At 51.4% G+C, this 27,144-nt stretch overlaps 1 protein-coding gene across 2 annotated transcripts in view; it reads right to left on the minus strand.

The window, feature by feature from the left end:
• Positions 1–27,144, minus strand: part of nlrc5 (NLR family, CARD domain containing 5) — a 318,509-nt gene that overhangs the window by 215,899 nt on the left and 75,466 nt on the right. For both annotated transcript variants that reach the window (XM_072518410.1, XM_072518409.1), the window contains exons 7-10: positions 14,278–14,361; positions 11,494–11,577; positions 11,318–11,401; positions 8,412–8,501 (exon numbers count right to left, since the gene is read on the minus strand). In XM_072518410.1, the coding sequence (XP_072374511.1) occupies positions 8,412–8,501; positions 11,318–11,401; positions 11,494–11,577; positions 14,278–14,361 (342 nt within the window). The remainder of the gene's footprint in view (positions 1–8,411; positions 8,502–11,317; positions 11,402–11,493; positions 11,578–14,277; positions 14,362–27,144) is intronic.

Here is a 27,144-nt window from a genome sequence, read left to right on the forward strand (position 1 = left end):
ACCTCATCCCATTTGCCAACACTTGGCCCATAACCTTGAATGTCATGACGTGCCAAATCCAGGTACTTTTTAAAGGATGTGAGGCAACCCGCCTCTACCACTCTCCCAGGCAGTGCTTTCCAGGCTGTCACCACCCTCTGGGAAAAAATGTTTTTCCTCACATCCCCCCCTAAACCTCATGCTCCCCACCTTGAACTTGAGTCCCCTCGTGACTGACCCTTCAACTAAGGGGAACAACTGCTCCCTATCCACCCTGTCCATGCTCTTCATAATCTTATTCACATATCCTGCAGCAGAAATTTGAATAAAAAGGGATGAGTTGCTTATTCACAATAGATATTCCCCCAAGTTTCCCTGATGCAGTTTCTCACTGATGCACAGCCTCCTTAAGCCAGGGTTACAGGCCTGTGGTTCTGATTCAACATCCCCACTTTCTGTACCAGTCAAATCAGGCTACTCAACTTTTCTCAGGACCCATCAAAGATCCATCCAGAAGATGGAGGTAAACCTTGATAAGATTCCTGTTTGAGGAGAACCAGAAAGATGTGCTCACGCCCACAAAACAGAAACGCAGGCCTAAATCAGTCGCTTTTCCATGTCTTCCGCACTTGCCAGAACTGGTTTTGAGCCCAAGTCTGCAATACACAGACTAGAGTTGCATTGATCAACAGTTTAATCAGAAAACCACATTCCGACTTCCGGTTGCGGCGATGCCCAGCTAAGCCGCACGTTTCGGCGGCTCCAGCTCAAACGGACCTTCGGGCTCTTTTAAGAGCCCCAACGGGGAATTTTTTCGGGACGAAACCCGGTGTGGGGTGAGTTAACAGGGAGTCCCCCCCAACGAAAGAGAAAAATATCGGCGGCAGCGGCTACATTGCGAAGAATCCTCGACGATAGGGACAGGAGGAAAAAAGAAGCAAGATGGCGGCGGAGAAAGCCTAGGCGACATGGGGGCCCGATCAAGACGAATTCTTAAGACGGTGTGTGGAGCTACTTAAGAAGGAGGTGCTGACCCCGATGCTACAGGCAATTGAGGGGCTTAAGGAGGCACAAAGGACCCAGGAGACAGAGCTCCGCGTGGTGGAGCAGAAGGTGACGGATCCTGGGCCTGGCGGTCAAAACACAGATGCACGAGGCGCTCCACAAAAAGTGCATTGATAGGATTGAGGCCCTAGAAAACAGAGCACGAAGGAAGAACCTTCGGATCCTGGGTCTCCCCGAGGGAGTGGAAGGAGCGGACTGCGGGGCTTACGTGAGCACGATGCTAAGCTCGCTGATGGGAGCTGAGGCCCCTTCGGGCCCCTTAGAAGTGGAGGGGGCTCATCGGGTCCCTGCGAGGAGACCAAAGGCGGGAGAACCACCTAGGGCGACAATCGTGCGATTTCACCGCTTTAATGATAGAGAAGTGGGGCGTCATTCTCCGACCCCCGCCGGGTCGGAGAATGGCCGTTGGCCGCCGTGAATCCCGCCCCCGCCGAAGTCTCCGGTACCGGAGATTGGGCGGGGGCGGGAATCGGGCCGCGCCGGTTGGCGGGACCCCCCGCTGGATTCTCCGGCCCAGATGGGCCGAAGTCCCGCCCAGGAATTGCCTGTCCCGCCGACGTAAATCAAACCTGGTATTTACCGGCGGGACCAGGCGGCGTGGGCGGGCTCCGGGGTCCTGGGGGGGGGGCGCGGGGCGATCTGACCCCGGGGGGTGCCCCCACGGTGGCCTGGCCCGCGATCGGGGCCCACCGATCCGCGGGTGGGCCTGTGCCGTGGGGGCACTCTTTCCCTTCCGCCACAGCCTCCACCATGGCGGAGGCGGAAGAGACTCTCCCCACTGCGCATGCGCGGGAAACTGACAGCGGCCGCTGACGCTCCCGCACATGCGCCGCATTTCCGCGCCAGCTGGCGGGGCAACAAACGCCATTTCCGCCAGCTGGCGGGGCGGAAATCCCTCAATGTTGGGGCTAGGCCGCCAAAGATGTCCGCCGTCTTTGGCGCCAGTCGGCGGACATCCCGCCGTTGGGGGAGAATTTCGCCCGTGGTTCTGAGATGGGCCAAAAAGGTACGGAGTAGTAGATGGGAGAATGCGGTGGTACGAGTGTACCAGGATTGGAGTGCGGAGGTGACGAGAAGGAGGGCGAGTTTTAATCGAGCCAAGGAGGTGCTACACAAGAAGAAGGTGAAGTTCGGGATGCTGCAGCCGGCGCGACTATGGGTCACGTACCAGGAGAGACATCACTACTTTGAAACGGCGGAAGAAGCATGGACTTTTATTAAAGACGAGAAACTGGATCGGAACTGAGGGGCTGATATTAGAGGGAAATGTCACTGTCGATGTATATAGAGATGTAAATTGGGAAGGGGGGGGACACTAAGAAATGTGGGCGCCGGTGGGGGGAAAGAAGAGACATAGGCGGAGGATGAGGAATGGGAGTGGGGCGGGAGAGGGAGCTGCGCCACAAGGGGCGGGACAGCTACAGAGAATATGGAGCCTACTGTCCTTGTTCCCGCACCAGAAAGGTGATGGCGGGAAGATAGGCGCAAGGTAGATGGGAGTTCCCCACACGGGGGGGGGGTCAAGGAGTGAGCGGGAGAAGCCGGGGTCAGTTGAAGTCAGCTGACTTTCGGAAGTAATATGGGGGGAGCAATCACGCTCGATGGGGATCTAGCGGGGGGGGGGGATAACTGGGTTGCTGCTGCAGAAATCAAAGAGGAACTGGCTAAAGGGTGGTCGGGGCTGGAATGCGCCACCTGGGGAACGAGTGGGAGCGCGGAATCGGGACGTGGGACTGGCCTAGAGAGGGAGATGGCTAGTCGACACGGGAAGGGGGCAGGTAGCCCCCCAGTGCGGCTGATCACGTGGAACGTGAGAGGCCTAAATGGACCGATTAAAAGGGCCTGAGTGTTCGCGCACTTGAAAGGACTGAGGGCAGACGTGGCTATGCTCCAGGAGACGCACCTGAAGGTGGCGGACCAAGTTAGGTTAAGGAAAGGATGGGTGGGACAGGTGTTCCATTCAGGGCTGGATGCAAAGAATAGAGGGGTGGCCATACTGGTGGGGAAACGGGTATCATTCGAAGCTAGGAGCATTGTAGCAGATAGTGGAGGCAGATATGTGATGGTGAGTGGCAGGCTGGAGGGAATGGAGGTCGTGTTGGCTAACGTATATGCCCCGAATTGGGATGATGCGGGATTCATGAAGCGGATGCTGGGACGTATACCGGACCTGGAGGTAGGAAACTTGATAATGGGGGGAGACTTCAACACCGTGTTGGACCCAGGGTTAGATAGATCCAGATCTAAGACTGGAAGAAGGCCGGCAGCGGCCAAGGTGCTTAAGGGGTTTATGGACCAAATGGGGGGAGTGGATCCATGGCGATTTGTTAGACCGAAGGCCAAGGAGTTCTCCTTCTTTCTCCCATGTTCACAAGGTGTACTCCCGGATAGATTTTTTTGTTTTGGGAAGGTCGTTGATCTCGAGGGTGGAAGAAACTGAGTATTCAGCCATAGCTATCTCGGATCATGCCCCACATTGGGTGGACCTGGAACTAGGAGAGGAGAGGGAGCAGCGTGCACTCTGGCGATTAGATGTGGGATTGTTGGCGGATGAGGGAGTCTGTGGAAGGGTGCGGGGATGCATCGAGAGATACCTGGAGGCCAATGACGACGGGGAGGTCCGAGTGGGAGTGGTATGGGAAGCACTAAAGGCGGTGGTCAGAGGAGAGCTGATTTCCATCAGGGCACACAAAGGGAAAACAGAGGCCAAGGAAAGGGAAAGATTACTGGGGGAGATTTTAAGGGTGGACAAAGAATATGCGGAGACCCCGGAGGAGGGACTGTACAGGGAGAGACGGCGACTCCAGACGGAGTTCGACCTTCTGACCACCAGGAGGGCGGAGGTGCTGTGGAGGAAGGCACAGGGGATAAGATATGAATATGGGGAAAAGGCTAGTCGCCTGTTGGCCAATCAGCTGCGAAAGAGGACAGCGGCGAGGGAGATAGGGGGAATTAGAGACGAAAAGGGAGCTACGGTGCAGAGAGCAGGGAAGATAAACGAGGTGTTTAAGACCTTTTACGAAAGACTTTATAGGTCCCAACCCCCGGAGGGAAAAGAGGAGATGCGGCAGCTTTTGGATCAATTAAGGTTCCCGAGGGTGGAGGAGCAGGAGGTGGAAGGCCTGGGGGCACCAATTGGGGTGGACGAGGTTACCAAGGGGCTGGGGAACATGCAGGCAGGGAAGGCCCCGGGACCAGATGGGTTCCCGGTGGAATTTTATAGAAAATATGTGGAGTTGCTGGCCCCGCTGTTGGTGAGGACTTTTAACGAGGCCAGGGAAGGGGGGACTCTACCCCCGACAATGTCGGAGGCGACGATATCGCTAATTTTGAAGCGGGATAAAGATCCGCTGCAGTGCGGGTCCTATAGGCCTATTTCACTACTAAATGTGGACGCCAAATTGCTAGCAAAGGTGCTGGCATCGAGGATAGAGGACTGTGTCCCGGGGGTGGTGCACGAAGACCAGACAGGATTCGTAAAGGGGAGACAACTAAATGTCAACGTGCGTCGGCTATTAGGGGTGATAATGATGCCCCCAGCAGAGGGGGAGGCAGAGATAGTGGCGGCAATGGATGCAGAGAAGGCATTTGATAGGGTGGAGTGGGAGTATCTATGGGAGGTGCTGAGGAGGTTCGGGTTCGGGGACGGGTTTGTTAGCTGGGTCAAACTCCTCTATGGGGCTCCAACGGCAAGTGTGGTCACGGGTCGGCAAAGATCGGAGTATTTCCGACTATACAGGGGAACAAGACAGGGATGCCCGCTATCTCCATTACTGTTCGCGTTGGCAATTGAACCACTGGCCATGGCGCTGAGAGACTCCAGAAAATGGAGAGGGGTGATTAGAGGGGGAGAAGAACACCGAGTGTCACTCTACGCGGATGACCTACTGTTGTATGTGACGGACCCAGTGGGGGTGATGACAGAGGTCATGCAGATATTGAGGGAGTTCGGAGATTTCTCGGGATATAGGCTTAACATGGGAAAGAGTGAACTTTTCGTGATACACCCTGGGGACCAGAGTAGAGGGATAGATGGCCTGCCTTTAAGGAAAGTGGAAAGAAACTTTCGATACCTGGGGATTCAGATAGCCAGGAGCTGGGGAACCTTGCACAGACTTAATCTGACACGACTGGTGGAACAAATGGAAGAGGACTTCAAGAGGTGGGACATGCAGCCACTGTCACTGGCGGGTAGAGTGCAGGCAATTAAGATGATGGTCCTCCCGAGGTTCCTATTTGTATTCCAATGTCTCCCTATACTGATCACTAAGGCCTTCTTTAAAAAAATAGACAGGAGCATCACGAGCTTCGTGTGGGCAGGGAAAGTTCCGAGGGTAAGGAGGGGGTTCTTACAACGTAGTAGAGACAGAGGGGGACTGGCGCTGCCGAATTTGGGCGACTACTACTGGGCCGCCAATGTGGCGATGATCCGTAAATGGATGATAGAGGGAGAGGGAGCGGCGTGGAAAAGATTAGAGAGAAAGTCCTGTAAAGGGACGAGTCTAGAGGCGCTGGTGACGGCGCCACTACCGTTCTCACCAAAAGAATTTACCACGAACCCAGTGGTGGCGGCAACATTAAATATTTGGGGGCAATGGAGGTGACAGAGAGGTGTGCGGGGAGCCCTGGTGGGGTCCCCAATTAGGAACAACCATAGGTTTGCCCCAGGGAGGATGGATGGAGGATTCCAGAGCTGGCACCAGTTGGGAATTAGGAGGGTGGGAGATTTATTTATAGACGGGACGTTTGCGAGCTTGGGAGCGTTGGAGGAAAAGTATAAGCTGCCCCGGGGAAATTTCTTTAGGTATATGCAGGTGAGGGCGTTCACAAGACAACAGGTGAGGGAATTTCCATTGCTCCCGACACAGTGGATCCAGGATAGAATGCTCTCGGGGGTGTGGGTCGGGGAGGGCAAGGTGTCAGAGATATACCGAGAGATGAGAGAAGAGGGGGAGGAGCTGGTGGGCGAACTGAAAGGAAAGTGGGAAGGAGATCTCGGGGAGGAGATAGAGGAGGGTCTGTGGGCTGATGCCCTAAGCAGGGTAAATTCCTCTTCCTCGTGTGCCAGGCTTAGCCTGATTCAATTTAAGGTGCTACACAGAGCACACATAACGGGAGCAAGGTTGAGCAGGTTCTTCGGAGTGGAGGACAAGTGTGGGAGGTGCGGCGGAAGCCCGGCAAACCAGACACATATGTTTTGGTTGTGCCCGGCACTGGAGGGGTATTGGAGGGGAGTGACGGGAGTGATTTCGAAGGTGGTGAAGGTCCGGGTCAAACCAGGCTGGGGGTTAGCTTTATTTGGAGTTGCGGATGAGCCGGGAGTGCAGGAGGCGAAAGAGGCCGATGTCGTGGCCTTTGCGTCCCTCGTAGCCCGGCGTAGGATTTTACTCATGTGGAAGGAAGCGAAACTCCCCGGACTGGAGGCCTGGATAAACGATATGGCGGGGTTCATAAAACTGGAGCAGATTAAGTTTGCACTGAGAGGATCGGCTCAAGGGTTCACCAGACGGTGGCAACCGTTCCTCGACTACCTAGCGGAACGTTAGAGGAAAGATAGATGACCAGCAGCAGCAACCCAGGGGGGAGGGGGTGGGGGGGAGGGGAGGGAGGGGGAGGGGAAAGTTTCATTTTATATTATTTGGTTAGTTTACCATGTTAGTTAGTTACTCTTTATTAGATTATAGTTATCATGTTACTTGTACTGTTAAATTTTCTTTATGTTTGATGTGTAAGGGGAAAAAATTGTGAATGAAAAATTTCGATAAAATATATCTTTAAAAAAAAAAGAAAACCACATTCCACGTAGGCCATGTGTATGAACATGCCATGGGTGCGATCCTCCGGACACGCTGCGCCAGAAAAGCATCTCGCTGCGGTGCAGCGTGGCCGTTGAAAATATTTACCCAGCACAATCTCACTGTCGGATTTCAGGGCTTTCAATTAATAAATATGTTTCCCACCCAATGATGGTGATTCATGGGCACCAGTTGCCTTCTACTGAGTGACTACTATCATGTGTAAACCTAGAAAGCAAGTGTTGGTGGGATGTCTACCAAGAGTGCCAAACCAAATTCTGTCTTCAGCTCACTCCTCACTCGCAAACCTCCCAGCAGCAGTCACTGGCGAGTGGTTAGGAACATAGAACGTACAGTGCAGAAGGAGGCTCTTCGGCCCATTGAGTCTGCACCGACCCACTTAAGCCCTCACTTCCACCCTATCCCCGTAACCCAATAACCCCTCCTAACCTTTTTGGTCACTAAGGGCAATTTAGCATGGCCAATCCACCTAACCTGCACGTCTTTGGACTGTGGGAGGAAACCGGAGCACCCGGAGGAAACCCACACAGACACAGGGAGAACGTGCAGACTCCGCACAGACAGTGACCCAGCGGGGAATCGAACCTGGGACTCTGGCACTCTGAAGACACAGTGCTAGCCACTTGTGCTACCCTGCTGCCATGCAGGAATATGATAATTTTTTGTTTCTCCTTAACCCAAGAACAGGAGAGACAATCGTCATTTCCTTTCAACTGGAGGAGTTGGCAGTCTGGGAACCAACATCAGTCAGTGACCCCAGGCGTAATGGGTGAACAGGACATGGTGCAAGTCACAATGTGTGCAGCAGAGATTAGGAAGAGCTGAGGCTTGTGGAAGGTGAAAGGTGGAGGAGATCAGGCTGGAGACTATTGGAATACTGTGGTCATTCTGTAGTTGGACCTTCCTGGGCTCTGCTCCACACTGGGCTGTGCACATAGCAACAGCATAATGGAACATTAAATGAGATACACCTGATTATAACAAACATGTAATTTTTTTCTTCTTATCTAGCCCTGGTAAATCGACCAATACCAAATTGCCACATTACCTGGTTGGGGCTGTGCTTAACGGAAGCATGTTTCAGAGGTGGGACCACAGCCCTGTGCCACCAATTCCCTAGCCCACATTTCCATTGAGCAAAGCTCCTCCTTGCTTCCTCCCACTGCCAGAACATGGGTGCACTGAATTAACCCTGTAAACATGCCCTATAACACATGAAGCCCTGTATCAGCATCAATACAAGTTGAAAACCACCAGACTGGTGCAAATCTGGTTATTATTCCTGTTGTGTGATACATTCATCAGCAAAGCCACTACATTCCAGAAATCAGACTCACGAGCAGCTCAGAGGGTCAAAGAGACAATCAAAGCAACAATCCCCAAAGCCTCCCCATCCACACCTTATTTATGAAGCTATGGACATATGTATGATCCGCAATGTATCCACCCGGAAGGATGATGTAGTCTACGATACAGGATGTACTCTGTATTAAATCATATCAGAAAATAAGCAAATGTCTTACACAAATATTCTCCAAAGATCTCTCTTACCTGACATGGATATCCAAGATATTCAGACAGGTGCTTATAGCATTTGCTATAGTAAGAACACCGCATACAGTGATGTTATTGCCGCCCAATCTGAAGTAAAAGGTGGAATTTACATTATATTTACATAATTCTTATTTCTTACAAATTTACAAAGAAATGAGCAAGGACCAGCTGTTATGACCTCCATAACAGGGTTAAGTTTTAAACTGTCTCTTTTAATTTAAGGATGTCTTAGGGATCTCTGCCTGGTGACAGGCCCATGTGATTGGGTTTCTGGAGGGGATAGGGGGCCCAGGTCAAACCCTATTCGAAGACAGTAAGTTTTGACACCTGGTCACAAAAGAGGCAACTTTACTTGCTGTTTGCGGACTCACAGATTCTCAGAGACAGTCAGAACGAGGGTTGGTGAAGTAGGCCCAACAGATGCTGCAATGCCAGGCAGAAGGACTGTTTTGGGGGTAGCCACGAAGTGAGAACCTATGCTCGAGGAAATAAAGATTGTGAAGTGGTATAGATCACAGAATCACCAAAGGGTACCTGGTAATGGGAAGTCCATTTAATTATGCTCATATGGTTGAGTGAAGGGGGTTTTGTTTAAAAGGTCAGTGAAAGATTCAATTTGATGAAGCATGATAAAGGGATCCTGTTGGAGCTGGGAGGAGTTGAACTTTAAACTCATGATTGCGTGATTACGGGTGGACTTTTACCTGTATTTGGCAGAGATCGACAGTGGTCGGGAAAGCAGCGTTGAAGCCAACGGCAAGGGGCGGGACCATGACATCACAAAGGCGGGGCAGGCTCTGAATGAGCCCACCCTACAACCACCCTGGGGTTTCAAAGATCGGGACGCCATTTTAAAAGGTCAGCCCAGTGCAAACAAATTCATGAGGAACAGCTACCTTCCACACCCCAGCACTGAATCATGGCACTCTGCCCAGGCACTGACACTACAGTGCTGAGGGAAATGTCACAGAGCAGTGCAAAGGCAGTGTCAGTGTTAGCTCTGGAAGGCTGAAACTCACCATTGAATTCAACAACTTCAGACTGAGAACTTTCCCCTCCACCTTCACCCATTTCTATTCCTATCAATTTATTTTCATTTCTTCCATCGATCTGTTTTTCCCTTACCACCGTCTCCCGACCCCCACGAGGGCCAGATTTTCCGTTGCCACACTGCTTACCTTTGTTCTGCCATTAACACATTCTGATCTCTTAATGTGCCACTTTCAGCATCTGTTTTTAGCCAATATCACCACCATTCACATTCCCTTTGTCTTTTTGCCTATTACATCTTTGTCAATCTCTCCCCAACCTACTCCTATCCCTGGCCCTCTATCCAGCTCCACTGCTCCACCCCTCTGCTCCTCACAACAGTATAAAACTCAACCTATTTCCAGTTCTCTCTAGCTCTGACAAAAAGTCAACCAGACTTGAAACATTACCTCTCTTCTCTCTCCACAGATGCTGGCAGACATACTGAGATTGTCCGGCATTTTCTGTTTTTATTTCAGATTCCAGCATCCGCAGCAATTTGCATTTATGCTGGAATCTAATCAATGAGGGTTCATACCATCTATACGGGGAATAATGAATACTTAGGATAATCAATGACAAGAATTTAATTTAAGGGTACAGATTGTTTATGATTAGATTAAAGAATACTTGGGAGCGTCAACAGGTGTTAATCTTACTAAAGGGATCAAATGCATCAAACCATTCTGAATCAAAGTTTGATGCAGGATGATTAAATCTTGCAATCATTCTATTCACCACGATGGGGGAAACGTTTCTGCTGATATTCCTTTGGTACAAACTCCTACAAGCATTGTTTTATGGTAGGTGTTTACCTAATAATTTGAAACTGATTAAACATGGTCTGAAAGTAATGTCAGTAGCAAAATGGTACAAGTCTTCAACCAAAGGAACACCGATATGAAACTTTCCTCAGGTTTCATAGCACACAATGTGGACCTGACATTTTAACCAGAATGCTCATTGTACTTACTGGGTGTTGAAATCCATACTGAAACATTCATGATTGCAATATTATCTTTGCAATGTAATTCCGTTCATAAAAATGTGCAGTAGATTCACCAGAAATATCATAGAACCAGCAAATAATGGTGTAGGGTGGGCAGAATCTTCCCCTTGATACCACCTGAAATGTGGTGGGACTACGGTAGAAATGGTGATATATTGGAGCCTCTCTAACCCGGCCAGCCTCCATATCCACCACCAGGACTACCACTGCTTGCTCCCCGCCCCCGCCCCACCCACCTCATGTAAATGGTGGTTGGGGTCAGAGACTGGATCCCAAGTGGACTTTCCTCCTTTCCACCCAGGTATCTGGATGGTCTACTTTATCCTTGTACCTTGCGAGATAGTATTATGTACAGTATTGGTCTCTTTATTCAAGGAAGGATGTAGCTATGTTAGAAGCAGTTCAGTGAGGGTTTACAAGACTAATGCCAGGAATGGTCAAGTTGTTTTATGAGGAAAGGTTGGAAAGATTAGGTTTGTGTCCGCTGGCGTTCAGAAGAGTGAGAAGCGACTTGATTGAACCCTTTATGATCCTGAGGGGTCTTGACCGGGTGGATGAGAGAGGGTGTTTCCTGTTGCGGGAGAATCTAGAACTAGGGGTCACTGTTTAAGAATAAGGGATTGCCCATCTCAGGCAGTGATGAGGAGAATTTGTTTCTCTCAAAAGGCAAAGGAAGCAGAATTTTGAACATTTGTAAGGTAGAGCTAGATAGATTCTTGATTACCAAGGGGGTGAAAGGTTATTGGTAGTAGGCAGGCGGCTCTAATCAGATTGGCCATGATTATTGAATGGCCGAGCATGCTCAAGGGGTCGAATGGCCTGCTTCTGCTCCTAATTTGCATGTTTGTATAAGAATTTAACTTACTCAATTTTTCTCAGGCTTCCCATTTGAGGAAGCGAGTCAACAAGCACTGCAATCCCAGCATCCGCCAGTTCATTATCTTGCAAGCTGGAAAGAAATTGAAGCACAAAATAGTAAGAAATGTCAGGCATGAGTAGAACAAGGTCACTCAACTTGGTAGAATCGTTTATGATACTTGCTTTATTTCTTCCAGGTGGTGACACTTTTTCAGTGCAGGGGACAAGTGGGCAACACCCTTCGCACTAATACTGCAAGATGTAAGGCTAGAATCAAAAGTTTGGTTGACGTTAATATCTCCAAATTAAAGCAATAACAATTTGGAAGGAAAATGATTAACAACATAGTGGTGCACAATAAACAGCAAGAACAACAATATAGTACTTTTTTATTTAAAAAAATCCGAATTAAGGGGCAATTTAGCATGGCCAATCCACCTACGCTGCATGTCTTTAGGTTGTGGGGGTGAGACCCAGGCAGACATGGGAAGAATGTGCAGAATCCACACAGACAGTGACCCGGGACCGGAATCAAACCCGAGCCCTCAGCCCCGTGAGGCGGCAGTGCTAACAACAGTGCCGCCCTATCTATATATTACCGTTAATGTAGTGAAACATCTTGGGCAGGATTCTCCGACCCCCCCGCCGGGCCGGAGAATCGCCGGGGGGGGGGGGCGGCGCGAATCCAATCCCGCCGCCAGCTACCGGATTCTTCGGCGCTGGGTTTTCGGAGGGGGCGGGAATGGCGCCTCGCCGGTCGGGGGCCGTTGGCAGCAGCTCCCCCCCCCCCCGGCGATTCTCCGGCCCACGATGGGCGGAGTGGCCGCCCGATTTTGGCTGGTCCCACCGGCGTAAAATACACCAGGACCGTACTGGTGGGACATGGCTCTGCGGGCGGCCTGCAGAGTCCTTGGGGGGGCACGTGGGGATCTGGCCCGGGGGGGGGGCGCCCCACGATGGTCTGGCCCGCGATTGGGGCCCACCGATCTGCAGGCGGGCCTGTGACATGGGGGCACTCTTTCCCTCCGTGCCGGCCGGTGTAACAGTCCGCCATGGCCGGCGAGGAGAAGAATCCCCTTGCGCATGCGCTGGGATGATGCCAGCACATGCTGGCGCTCCCGTGCATGCGCCAACTCGCGCCGTCCGGCGGTGGCCCTTCGGCGCCTTTTGTAGTGGCGCCAAGCCTTTTGGTGCCAGCTGGCACGGCGCCAATCCCGCCGGCACCGGCCTAGCCCCTGAAGGTGCGGAGGATTCCGCACCTTCCAGGCGGCCCAATGCCGGAGTGGTTCACGCCACTCCTCGGCACCCCGCCGGTTAGGGGAGAATCCCGCCCCTTAAAATACTCCACAGGTGCACTGCCTGACAAAAACTAACATTGAGCCAGGAAGGCAATATTAGAAGAGATGATAGAGACAGCTGAAGGGGGTGGCAACCAATGGTTGGATGAAAGAAGTGAGGGGCAGTCAAGAGGTCAGAGTTGGGAGGAACCCAGGGCTCTTAACAGGTCACTGGGTTGGAGGAAGGAGGTAGATAGGGAGGAGTGACACCTTGATATCACAGCCAAACTTCAACCTCTCCTCGTCCATTGTCCAAAAATGTACACTTTCCAGCAGCGGTCACTGGATAGTGAGAAGGAATGGGAATGCTGCCCGATTCGCCCCTTTCCGATCTCAGAATCATTGTACAATGATACTATCCAAACAGGGTTCAGCTAACTCAACACACTCAAAGATAGCTCAGCACCACTGAGTAATGAGAGGAACATTCGTCCCATTATTACGATGCCAGGCCAGGCCCTAACAATGGCTAGAATATTGGACCGAAACCCCAATATTTTAGTTTATTTAAAAGTCTATCGGAAAGAATGATTCACACCAGGGGTGACTGCATGAAGAAATAGGGTTTGGTTATTTTTAAACCAAAACTTTATTCTATCTACAATATTAAACATTTTAACTTCACACCCTAGAAGAACAGCTTAAAATTTACACCTTAAACACGATGACTCAATTTCCCAATAAACAACAAGAAAAGAAACAGACAGATCTCAATCTATCTTACTATGGGAGAATTGTGGACTCAAAAACCAGGCAGATCAGAAGGCAACTCCTCTCTCTCCAAAGTGTCTCCAACTGCCTCTCTAATGCTTTCAAAATATCTCTCCGCCTTCATTGGCTCCACCCAGTAATGACCTCATCTCCCCAAGCTGAAAACAACTCACCTATGCATGCTGCAAAGCACATTAACTTCCCAAGGACTTCCCCGGGAAAACCACTATGCTTTAGCCCAAGATTAAAAAAACACATTATTTTGTCAATTTCACCTGCTGGCGCGGAGTGGGTTAGTACTGCTGCCTCACGTCACCGAGGTCCCAGGTTTGATCCCTGCTCTGGGTCACTGTCCGTGTGGAGTTTGCACATTCTCCTCGGTTTGTGTGGGTTTCGCCCCCACAACCCAAAGATGTGCAGGGTAGGTGGATTGGCCACGCTAAATTGCCCCTTAATTGGAAAAAATGAATTGGGTACTCTAAATCTTTTTTTTGTAAAAATGTTAAACATTTCACCTGCTGGCTGCTAAAACCATCCAGGCCCCACAGAACAGAATCCTTTGTAAACAAACACATTCTAACCCCAGGCTTTTAACCCTTAGATTGCCCACTACATTTATAATTCAATTTTCATGACATCTTCCAACCATCACACCATGTACCTTTAACACCAGAAGAAAGTTTTATTAACTTCACTGAGGAGTTTAAATGCAGTATGTAGCATCAAATAACAAGCAGATGAATACCTAATAAGCAGAGCAGCAAGTTATTGTACCAGGTGATAGTTGGTTAGAAACATATTTCTATTACAAGACTGGGACTGCTTTCTTTGCTCGTGTCCTTATATTATTTGGTGCATTTCCAGTTATGTCACATGAGTCACTACAATCATTACAATGGAGTATGAAAACATTTCTTACATAAGCTTCTTTAGGCTGCTGATTTTGGGAATGACTTCAGATAACGTTGCAGCAAATTTGTCCTCATATTTTCTGCTTTTGAAACTACAATTGGAAAAGGGAGAATCAATACACACATTGTTTGTAATATTTTATAAATGAAACAAAATTAAAACATTCTTTGCCAGACAGTAGTAAACTTTGGAGTTCAGGCATCGACAAATTTGCCTAAGGGTCAGATGAATTGCAAATTTGTCACACACAGGTCTGCTCTGTTTGCTCATGGGTGCGGCCATGAGGAATGAGGGAAAATGATGCGATCCACCTTTTCTCCTCTTCAAAGCTTTGTGAGATACTTTTTGAAAAAGGGATTCCGATCATGTTGCATGGGATCTTTAAAATGAAAGATTCCATGAGCCTAGATTGGATTGGATTTGTTTATTGTCACGTGTACCGGGGTACAGTGAAAAGTATTTTTCTGCGAGCAGCTCAACAGATCATTAAGTACATGAAAAGAAAAGGAAATAAAAGAAAATACATTATAGGGCAACACAAGATACACAATGTAACTGCATAAGCACCGGCATCAGGTGAAGCACACAGGGGTGTAGTGTTAAGGAGGTCAGTCCATAAGAGGGTCATTTAGGAGTCTGGTAACAGCGGGGAAGAAGCTGTTTTTGAGTCTGTTTGTGCGTGTTCTCAGACTTCTGTATCTTTTATAAACATTGAAGGCTGTGATAGGCAGATTTAAGGGGCGGGATTCTCCACTCCCGCGCCGAAGTGGCCGCGACGTCGAGGTTCACGACGGCGCGAAACGGCCCCGATCCCGAACGATTCAGGCCCCGACAATGGGCTAGGATCAGGGCCGCGTCATCTACACGTGCCAGGCCTTGTCGCCGCGTAAAGGCGGCGCCACATCGATGACGCGGCTGGCGCCGCATAACTGGCTTCAGCCGCGCATGCGTGGTTGCCGTCCTCTCTGAGTCTGCCCCGCAAGAAGATGGCGGACGGATCTTGCGGGGCCGCGGAAGGAAGGAGGTCCTCCTTCAGAGAGGACGGCCCGACGATCGGTGGGCACCGATCGCGGGCCACCCCACATTTGAGGTACCCCCCGGTGCAGGATCCCCCCTCGCCCCCCCCCCCCCCCCCGCAGGCCGCCCCCCAGCGTTTGCACGCTGTTCCCGACAACAGCGAGCAGGTGTGGACGGCGCTGGGGGAACCCGCCGTTTTGGCCTGGCCGCTCGGCCCATCCGGGCCTGAGAATAGCGGGGGTGCCGGAGAATCGCCATTTTGGTTGTCTCCGGCGATTCTCCGGCCTGCGGCCCGCAGAACGCGACCGGGCCATTCCCGCCGCTTGGGAGGGCGTCGGACCGGCGTCCCAGGAAATTTTGGCGGCCCAGGTGATTCTCCCAACCGGCGCAGGAGTGGAGAATCGCGCCCATTGTCTCTCGGAGTGAAGGTGAGAAAGTGGAGTTGAAGCCAAAGCCATGGTGGTATTGAATGGCAGAGAAGATTCAATGGTCCACTCCTGCTCCTAATTCTCCTGTTCTTTTATGTCGGTACTAAAAATGAAAAAGTTAGAACAATACAGCAAGGGAGGGAGGTAAAGGTTGACTGTCTTTCTATCCACGACGTGAGCTCTTTAATTGAAAGACAAATAAAAAATCGACTTTCCAGTTCCAAAATAAACTCCAGTCTAACATGTGAATTTTATTAACAAGATTTGCATCAAACAAGTATGTCAGAACCAGGTTAAGTTACGATTTAACAATGTACAATGTATAGGGACAGGGTAAATGGGGGTGCAGTTGAGCTAAATTGAATATTGGTAACAGAATGGAAGGGTTTCAGAAATCTTTATCCCACGATAGTGAAGGAACAAAGATGTATTTCTATATTTCCATGTAAGGATCGTGTGTGGCTTGGGGGTGAACCTGAAGATGGTCGAGTTCCCATGTACCAACTACCGTTGTTCTTCTAGGTGGTTGAAGTTGCTAGTTTGGAAGGTGCTGTCAGAGAGGTTTGGAGCATTGCTGTACTGTATTTTGCAGATTGTACACACTGCTGCCACTAATGGTGGAGGGAATGAATGTTTATGAATGAGGTGCCAGTCAAGAGAGCTACTTTTCATGGATGGTATCAAGATTCTGGAGTGTTATCGGAGCTGCACTCATCCAGGCAAAAGGAGACAATTCCGTCACACTCTTGACCTGTGCCTTGTAGACGGTGCACAGGCTTTGAGGGGTCAAGAGTTGTCAGAATTCCCAGCCCCTGATATAATCTTGTCATCACAGGGCTGAATTTTCCCAAATCATAGATTATCATAGAATTTACAGTGCAGAAGGAGGCCATTCGGCCCATCGAGTCTGCACCAGGTCTTGGAAAGAGCACCCTACCCAAGCTCAACACCTCCACCCTATCCCCATAACCCAGTAACCCCACCCAATGTAGCCAGTTAAAATGGCTAACTCCCAATTTAGAATGGCTAACCCCAATTTAAAATGGCGAACGGCAAAGGCTGATGGGAAAATCAGCCAACAGGACTAAAACAAGCAGCTACAGGTAAACTGTGTATTCACCTCTGGGAAGGCCAGCCAAGATCGATACCAGGAACCATCAGCACAACAAAACACCAGCCATCTGCATACTAATGAGCAATCCCTGGGAACAATGTGCAACATTTTAGACACAAAGCCAACCCAGACTCATCGGCGCCAACAGAAGCCTACACAAAGGGAGGTGAACGATCACCTCAAGACCGCCCATCGATCAAGGAATCACTCCAGCATTGGAGAATATCGAACCAAGTGATTGGGACAAAGTCCAATCACTTGGAACCAGGTACAGGGTCCGCCCCGAAAGGCAGGAAGCCCCTGGTGACTATAAGAATAGAGTCCAAGTTCAAATCGACCCTTCTGCTACCCCTTCCGCATTCTCCTGCACCCCTCTGCTTCTCTTCTGGACCGGGTCACTCAGCAACACGAACCAACCCTTGACATTTACCGGTCCAGCCATCGCGAAACATCCAGTAAGTCTTACTTCAACGCTCGCAACGAGATAGGCGCTCCTAGCTATCAATCTGTACCAGCTTCGAATCCCGCAGGCTCAGAACCCGAAAGAAAGGCCATTCGTTTCCCTGACCTGGTGGGCCAGTTCCAAGTTAAGTATTGGCCTGTTAGTTGTAGGAAGTAGCTTAAACGTAGAATTTATGCATGAGTATTTATTACTGTATATAATAAATGTGCTTTGATTTAATTCTTACTAAGCGGTGTACTGGATTATTGATCATTACTCGGACTTGAACCATGTGGCGGTATCAGAAAGATACCTGGCGACTCAAGAGCAAAGGTGATAGAACAGAGCAATTAAACTAAGGCTAAAGTTAGCAACACCAACACTAAGGGCAATTTTGGACGCTAAGGGCAATTTATCATGGCCAATCCACCTAACCTGCACATCTTTGGACTGTGGGAGGAAACCGGAGCACCCGGAGGAAACCCACGCACACACGGGGAAGATGTGCAGACTCCGCACAGACAGTGACCCCGCGGGGAATCGAACCTGGGACCCTGGAGTTGTGAAGCAATTGTGCTATGCACAATGCTACCATGCTGCCCAATAAATAAAGGCCGAGTGGCATTTTTGGCAAGAAAATCAATGTGATTCCCACAGGCTCCACCGGCACGATCCGGACCGCAATGTTTCGGACGGCACTTTGAAAAAATATTTTCCCCCATGTGAAAAACGCTGCACCTGAGGCACAAAGCATCTGATGCGCCCGCCCCAGGGCTCATCTGAACACTACAATCAAGGGGCTTCGGCATTTAAATGGCTCCACAGCAGTTGCCAGGAGGATGGCAGCCAAGAAGCCTGCTTCATAATTCAACGAGGGGGCCTTCACAAGAATGTTGGATGCTGTGGGGGAGACAAGGGCAACTATCAACCTTCAGAATGGCAGGAGACTGTCCAGCAAGGCCATGAATTCCAGTGGCAGCAATGGTCAGTGCCAGCAGCCTGACCGAAAAGATGGGGGGATACAGTATTGGAAGAAGATTAATGACTTAATATGATCAGGATGGCTAAGTGTTCCCTGTCTCCTCTTGGTACTCCACCCTTTCGTCACCCCCGAAATGTCACCAGGAACCCACAAGCCATCACCTCGCAGGTTCCCAACACCTAACCCCCCCAGCATCATCCTCAAATATCCCTGGCACTCCTCATCAGAACCCCTTCCCGCTAAGGACCAGCACCCACACATACCAGTTATCATTGACCTCTGACCTGCCAGGTGTCCAGATCACATTATCTCCATTTGTATCCCTGCATGAAAAATAGCCCACAACCGGAGAGAGAGAAAACCGGCAGTGGAATGCTCGATCTGAGGATCCTGACTCCATTCGAGGACAGGACCACGTGATACACAGGGAAACAGCAGGGTGAACCTGCACTGAGAGCGAGATTGACCTGCAGGCGAAAAGTGAGGAGCCAGTGCACCTTCATACAGATGATCAGAGTGCATGATGTCCAAAGCCTTGACCAGACCATGTACTAAAACCATGTTCCTTGCCTTGAAGGAATATCAACCGAAGAGACTGGCCCATCAACCAGCAGTGCCCCGCCGCCACTGTTGAAAGCACTTGGGAAGAGGTCTCAGAGGAGGACATGGATGAAGCGATACAGCTATCGCGTGCACCATCCATCATCTCAGAGACACGCACCTCGGTGGATGAACTTAGCAGGTAGGCTTCTGGGTCACTTTCTGGTGAGCACCACACAGTTTCTGATGTACACCAAGTGGAGGCAGGAACATCCCAGGGATCAGACAGTTCGAGGTCTGCTGGATCCCAGGACTCAGCCCCAGCCAGGTGCTGGGTATCTCTGGACATGTTCGTCCCTCAGTTGCTGGACATGCAAAGACAGAGCCAGGAATACTAGGAGAGGTTGTCAGTGACATTCCTGCCAAGGCTGAATGGAGGAGTCCCAAAGCCTCCTGTCACATGAGATGGTGCTGGCAATGTGTGGAACCCAGGCCAACACTGTAAAGGTGGCGTCCACAGGGGAAAGCCTGTGGCTTCAGGTCAGATCCATTGCGGGAGAACTCCGAAGCATGGCTCAGTCCCGAGGATCATGGTTGAGGGCTTCATCACCAAGGTCCAGATAATGGCGATCCTCTAGGACTGGTAGTACCAGATGACGGTGAGGCTTCTGGGCTCACTCCAGTTGCTCCTTCACCCCATAGACCCATGAGCTCCCGGAAGGAGGAGGAACCACTGGAGTGCCTCCTGGGGCTTTCCACCCAGGAGAGCCTAGGAGTGACCAGCCCTTCTGAAGTTCCTCTTCCTGATGCTGGAAGGGACAGAGGGCTGAACTGGACAGATAGTTGGGGGTCTTTATCAAGTGTCACAAATACACATGTTACCACATTAAAAACTCTTGTTCTTCACCACCTCACTGTCATTAACCCTCCCTCCAGTGGGATGGAGCTTTACCCCAAATGGGCACAGCTCCTCTCAAAGGCCCTCAAAGTCAGGCAAACCGTTTGCCCACTCAGAATGAAAATAACATAATTCCTGAAAGGACTCGGACATCAATCCGTAGATCCTTGCTCCTAATCCCCCTCTAATGCTATGCGACAAAGGAATCTTGCGCCAAAAATTGCTCACACATGAGCTGAAAAGTCAACATGTTGGCAACAGACAGACAGGAATCAGGCATAAGCAATAGCTTATGCATCTCAAGAGTTTTCCTCACCATGAGTCGTCAACACTGTCCTGCTTTTATGATCAGCAGACACAAGGACACACCAGGCCCAGCATGCTGGTGACTAAGGTTTACTGCAACCGTCCTCCTATGGTAGCAGAGGGATTAGCATGGTCTTGTGAGGGGAGGGAGGGACCTCTTGAGTTGTTGGACAATATGGTTTTCCTATCGTATGAAGCAAGAAGTGATGAGAGAAGCCCTGGTCTTTCTGCCCATTCAAAGTCTCACCCCACCTGTCCTCCATCCTCTGGCTCCTCTCGGGCCTCTTTCTCCACTCCCTCCTAGTCTTCCTCATGGCCAGGGTCAACTGAACGGTTCTGTACATCTTGACGGCTAATGGTGCAATGGCAGATGCTGGGGTCCGACACTTATGCAGACACAGTCCATGTCGATGCCATGCACCCATGCATTTTTCCTTGATCCATGAGTTATCACCCCTTCGCTTGACTTTGAGAATATGGGCAGCTGACATTGTTAAGGGTCAACTCATGAAGGCCAATTGGTTTGATGAGCATGAGTCTCGGGAATGTTAGAGGGTATAATTACTATATCAGGGACAGGCAAGGCTAATAGATGCCCTTCTTCCATCATCCTGAGATCCCATTGCTCTCAGGCCTTAAAAGCTAAGACTCCTGGACAGCCATTCCATTGATTTTTGACGGTCTCCCCCTCATACTGGCTGGCCACTGTGTTTCCTTCTATTTCAGAGTCTCATCCACTCAGCTCCTTAGGTCCACCTCCTTCAGTCTCATTACACCTCCCCCCCCCCCCCCCCCCACCTCATGAGCCCCGCACCGAGCGCCCCATACCCCCATGCCACCAAAAGCTGACCAACTCAGCGCTCATTAAACTTTACTGACATCACAGGCAGCAGACTGACACAGTGCTCTAAAAATGTTGAAAAGACACAGGCTTCAGGGCAACACACATCAGCTGTGACCCCATCCCAGAGGTCCCCGACCTCCACCGTGCACTGAGCCCCCCCCCCCACCCCCACAACACCCTTGAAACCCTCCCCCCTTGGACTCGCTGCTACTAGGTGAAGAGGCTTGCTCACCTTTTTCCTCCATCTCGGAGATCATGGTGCCTGGTTCCCACTTTTTAAAAAAACAGTAGTAATTCATGCCCGTGTGATATTACGGTGGAATGGAAGGTTCACTGAAGTCTGAAGATTTGACTTTAACCTCGCTAAGTACATTATAATGCATTCAAATGCATGCAAATCAGATCTGTGCCCTTCCTGGGCACGAACCTAATCACGTCGTCGGGGAGGGCCCGGGGACATCGCAATCGGAAATCTCACCGGTATTTGGTCCCTTGCAATATTTTGCGGCCATGTCAGGATTTGCCCGTGGCTAACATGCCCGTTAAATCCCGCCCACAGTATTTATATTGCAGGATCTGTCCCATCGAGCCTGAACTGGCTCTCTGAAAGAACATTCTCACTCCCCTGCCGAATCCCCGGAACCTTGTACATTCTTTCTTTTCAGGGAGCAATGTCATGGGGAAATGGATAGCTTCTCCCTTGCTGCTTCAGGAGCTGCAAATGATGCTGAACACTATGCAGTCATCGGCGAACATCCCCACTTCTGACCTTATGATGGAGAGGAGGTCATTGAAGAAGAAGCTGAAGGTGGTTGGGGCTAGGGCTCCTTCAGCAATGTCCTGGGACTGACATGACTGGCCTCCAATAACCACAACCATCTTCCTTTGTGCTGGGGGAACTCCAACCAGTGGAGAGTTTACGCCCTGAATCCCAATTGAGTACAACTCTGCCAGGGCTCCTCGATGCTACATTTTGTTAAATGCTGTCTTGATGTCGAGGCAGTCTCACTTTAGCTCAGGTTTAGCTGTTTTGTCCAAGTTGAACTTAAGGCTGTAATGAGATCAGGAGCTGAATCGCCATGGCGGAGCCCAAACTAAGCATCAGTGAGCAGGGTATTGCTGAATGAGAACTGCTCGATAGCATTTTCAATGGCCCGGACAAATAGGAACAACCTGAACCTGTGATTGTTGGGTTAGGGGGGAGTATGCTTGTAATAAATGCCAAAAATAAATGCTCATTAAAAGTGTGCAAGGATTGGCTCCAGTTCTATCCTTCACCTTTCTGGAGTAAAACATTCAGAGGAATGTGACAGCAGAACCATTACCAGCACCTACTGTCCAAGAAGCAGTTGAACTCAATGTTGAGGACAGAGTCTGTGAGGTGCATACTCAAATGCTGTTTCTCTTTCCCTGGTTCTGTTTTTGCTTGTAAACTGTTGAACCGATAACATCGGCCACTTCTGATGATGCTGCCTGACCTGCTGAGTAATTCCAGCATTCTCGGCTTTTATTTCAGATCTCCAGCATCTGCAGCACTTTATTTAAAGAAAATAATAATTGAACTGGATTATTTCAGTGACATATTTATCCTGCAGTTTATCAGCAATTGGGATACAATTTCAACTTGAACTCTTCCTAACGACATCACCAGGAAGGGAAATTCGACAAGGGTAGGGGGAATTTCAGCGGGGAGGGGTGTCTGTCTGATGCATGATCAATTACACAAAGATGAGAGTTGGAGGTAATCGAGGCTTTATTACACTGAGATGTGTGGCCTCCTACAGCAGCTGACGAAATGGCTGCTGTACTGGGAGCACACAGACTTATACTCCGCCTACTGGGCGGAACCAGCAGGCTGAGATCTATCCCAGTACCTGTAGTACAGGGGCCTTACCGTAAAGCACCTATATCAACATCCTATATATACAATATATACATCAGTGGTGACTACCACATTCACCCCCTGTTAAGAAAAATGAGTCCGGCGGGGGTGGTGGAGAACTATATACAGAAAGTTGTGTTTAAAAGTACAGATAATATTACAAATTCAGGCAGTCCGGTGCTTTGATCTGGCATTGAGAGCGCCGCACTGCTGGTGGCGACTCCGACTTGGTCTTCGGTGACTCCGGGAGCGTGTCAAAATCCTCTTCATCCACGGGTGTGAGCAAGGGGAGGACGGATTGTCCCGGAGCGGGGGCTGCAGTGGGGTGCGCCGGGGGAGGGGAGAGTGGCACCAGGGCAGGGGGGGGGGGGTGTGTGTGTGGAACCACCTGGTGCCAGGTCCCTGAGGGAGACTGTGTCTTGGCAGCCGTCGGGGTACGCTACGTGGGCGTACTGCAGATTGGCGTGTAGTAGCTGTACCCTCTCAACCAATGGGTCCGCCTTGTGGAGTCGAACGTGTCTACGGAGGAGAACGGGTCCTGGGGCTGCCAGCCATGTCGGGAGTGAAACCCCGGAGGTGGACTTCCTAGGGAAGGCAAAGAGACGTTCATGGGGGGTTTCATTAGTCGCGGTGCACAGGAGCGACCGAATGGAGTGAAGTGCGTCGGGGAGGACCTCCTGCCAGCTGGAGGCCAGGAGATTTCTGGACTGTAGGGCCAGCTGGACGTCCCTCCAGATCGTCCCATTCTCCCTCTCCACTTGCCCGTTTCCCCTGGGGTTGTAGCTGGTCGTCCTGCTCAAGGCAATGCCCCTATTGAGCAGGTACTGGCGGAGCTCATCGCTCATGAATGAGGAATGTGGACGTAGGCGGGGTAGCTGAACAGAGCGAAGATGGTGTTGAGGGCTTTGATGACGGTGGCAGACGTCATGTCGGGGCATGGGACGGCAAAGGGGAATCGGGAATATTCATCGACCACACTGAGAAAGTACGTGTTGCGGTCAGTGGAGTGGAGGGGAGCCTTTGACGTCCAGGCTGAGGCGTTCAAAGGGGCGGGAGGCCTTCACCAGGCGCGCACTGTCTGGCCGGTAGAAGTGCGGTTTACACTCTGCGCAGACCTGGCAGTCTCTGGTGATCGCCCTGACTTCCTCGATGGAGTAGGGCAGGTTGCGGGCCTTGATGAAATGGTAAAAACGTGTGACCCCTGGGTGACAAAGGTTGTCGTGCCGGGTCCGGAGTCGGTCCACTTGTGCGCTGGCACATGTACCTCGGGATAGGGCATCGGGGGGCTCGTTGAGCTTACTGGGGCGATACAAAATCTCGTAATTGTAGGTGAAGAGCTCGATCCTCCACCTCAAGATTTTATCGTTTTTGATCTTGCCCCGCTGTGCGTTATTAAACATGAAGGCAACCGACCGTTGGTCAGTGAGGAAAGTGAATTTCCTGCCAGCCAGGTAATGCCTCCAATGCCGCACAGCTTCAACGATGGCTTGGGCCTCTTTTTCGACAGAGGAGTGCCGAACTTCGGAGGCCACGGGCCTGCCTGCCTGGTTGAGGGTGGCATCCAGAACGACGGCTGATGCATCGCTCTCGACTTGGAAGGGGAGCGTCTCGTCGACCACGTGCATCGCGGCCTTGGCGATGTCAGCCTTGATACAGTTAAAGGCCTGGTGAGCCTCGGCCATCAGAGGAAAAAGCTTGGATTTAATGAGTGGGCGGGCCTTGTCCGCTTAGTTTGGGACCCACTGGGCGTAATACGAAAAGAAGCCCAGGCAACGTTTGAGGGCCTTGGGGCAGTGGGGAGGGGGAGTTCCATGAGGGGTGCATGCGATCGGGGTCGGGCCCCAGAACTCCGTTCTGGACCACATAGCCGAGGATGGCTAAGCGGTTCGTGCTGAACACACACTTCTCCTTGTTATACGTGAGGTTGAGGAGAGTGGCGGTGTGGAGAAATGTGGCACGGTTGGCGTCATGGTCCTGCTGGTCATGGCCGCAGATGGTGACGTTATCCAGGTACGGGAAAGTGGCCCGCAGCCCGTACGGGTCAACCATTCGGTCCATCTCCCATTGGAAGACCCAGACCCCGTTGGTGACGCCGAAAGGAACCCTAAGAAAGTGGTAAAGGTGGCCGTCTGCCTCGAACACAGTGTATGGGGGGTCCGCCTTGCGGATGGGGAGCTGGTGGTAGGCCGATTTCAGGTCTACTGTCGCGAAGACCCGGTACTGTGCAATCTGATTGACCATATCAGATATGCGTGGGAGGGGGCACGCGTCGAGCTATGTTCACCGATTGATGGCCTGACTGTAGTCAACGCCCATCCTGTTTTTCTACCCAGTTTTGACCACTGCCACTTGGGCTCTCCAGGGGTTGTTGCTGGCCTCAATGATGCCCTCCCGCAACAGCTGCTGGACTTCAGACCTGATGAAGGTCCTGTCCTGGGCGCTGTACCGTCTACTCCCGATGGCGACGGGTTTGCAATCCGGGGTTAGGCTTGCAAAAAGGGAAGGTGGGTCAACCTTAAGGGTCACGAGGCCGCACACAGTAAGGGGTGGTAGGGGCCCGCCAAATTTCAAGGTTAGGCTCTGGAGGTTGCACTGGAAGTCCAGACCGAGTAGCAAGGCAGCACAGAGGTTGGGGAGGACGCAGAGGCGGAAGCTGCTGAACACTACGCCCTGGACAGTGAGAGTGCCGATGCAGTATCCCCGGATCGCCGTGGAGTGGGACCCGGAGGCCAGGGAGATTCTCTGGTTAGCGGGGTGTACCGCGAGGGAGCAGCGCCTTGCCGTATCGGGGTGAATGAAGCTCTCAGTGCTCCCGGAGTCCAGCAGGCAGGAGATCTCGTGCCCATTGACCTTCACTTTGGTTGAAGCAGTCGCAAGGTTGTGTGGTCCAGACTGGTCAATCATGACCGAGGCGAGACGCGGCTGGTTGTTGGCGGTTGCAGGCGATGAGAGGCCGGATGAGGTGCCCGACGGGCATGGATCCTGAGTCGGGTAAGATGGCGGCACCCATGGGCCGCACGTGGCGTGGGGGAAGCAAGATGCTGGTGCCCGTTGGTCCTGGGAGGAACAAGATGGCGGTGCCCACAGGCCGCACGTGTTGCGAGTCTAGGAGGTGAAGATGGCGGCGCCCACTGGTTGCACGTTGGGTGGGGTGCCGGGACAATAGCGGCGATTGAGCGGGCCTGGCACACTGCAGCAAAATGTCCCTTCTTGCCTTGCAGAGGGCGCTCCGGGCCGGGCAGCGCTGTCGGGGTGTTTTGACTGGCCACAGAAGTAGCATTTGGGTACCCCGGCGTTGGTTGGCTGCCGCGCGGCACAGGCGCGGGATTGGCTGAGGGCAGTCGCTGATGGGGTCCACGATGGGGCAGACATCTGCGGAGTCCACGATGCACAGGGGGGGGGGTGGGCCGCGCGGTCGGGGGCATAGGCCTGAATATTGCGGATGCGACCGTAAGTGAAAGCGCTAGTTTTTTGGTCGCCGCGAGGTCGAGCGTGGCCCCCTCTAAGAGGCACTGGAGGATGCAGTCAGACCCTATGCCCATTGACCTTCACTTTGAACCGCTTTGACCGTAACAGATGCGTCTCTCATTCGCAAATTCGAGTGTCCCGTGGCCGAAACGGCCTGACAGTCACAGTCTCAAACTAGGGGGAGCAGGGCGCGCCAGAAATCTTCCACCGACTCACCGGGGGGTTGACGCCGCGTGGAGAGGAGGTGCCTGGCGTAGAGTGTGTTAGTCTGCTGAGCGTAGTTTTCCTTCAGTAGCGCCATGGCCTCTGCGTAGGTCGGCGCGTCCTGGACAAGTGGAAAGACGTTGGAGCTCAGCCGTGTGTGCAGAATCTGGAGCTTCTGTGCTTCTGGAATTTCGTCTGCCGCAGACCCGATGTACGCTTCAAAACAGGCTAGCCAATGTTCAAAGTCCTGTTTGGCGTTGTCTGCTTGCGGATGCAGCTGCAGGCGATCCGGCTTGATGCGGAGATCCATCTTCTGAAAAACTCAGTGTAATAAATTGATGCACGGTCAATTACACAAAGTCGGATGTAATCAAGGCTTTATTACACTGAGATGTGTGGCCTCCTACAACAGCTGACGAAATGGCTGCTGTACTGGGAGCGCACATATTTATACTCCGCCAACTGGGCGGAACCAATAGGCAGGGATCTACCCCCGTACCTGTAGTACAGGGGCCTTACCGTAAAGCACCTATATCAACATCCTATATATACAATATATACATCAGTGGTGACTACCATACTGTCATTAAGGGGAGACTGGGAGGGGGGGGCGCTTTGCAGGGAGGGGTACAATCCCATAGTGGAGCCACCCAATTCTCCTCTTATCAGCAGAACGTCAAACAAGCTGTCCAATCCTCTATTGGATCTTCTTCCTTGTACTCTGTCCGAGGAAAATCCTTATATTTTGG

The sequence above is a fragment of the Scyliorhinus torazame genome, chromosome 10, assembly GCF_047496885.1.
Source record: "Scyliorhinus torazame isolate Kashiwa2021f chromosome 10, sScyTor2.1, whole genome shotgun sequence".
NCBI lineage: Eukaryota > Metazoa > Chordata > Chondrichthyes > Carcharhiniformes > Scyliorhinidae > Scyliorhinus > Scyliorhinus torazame.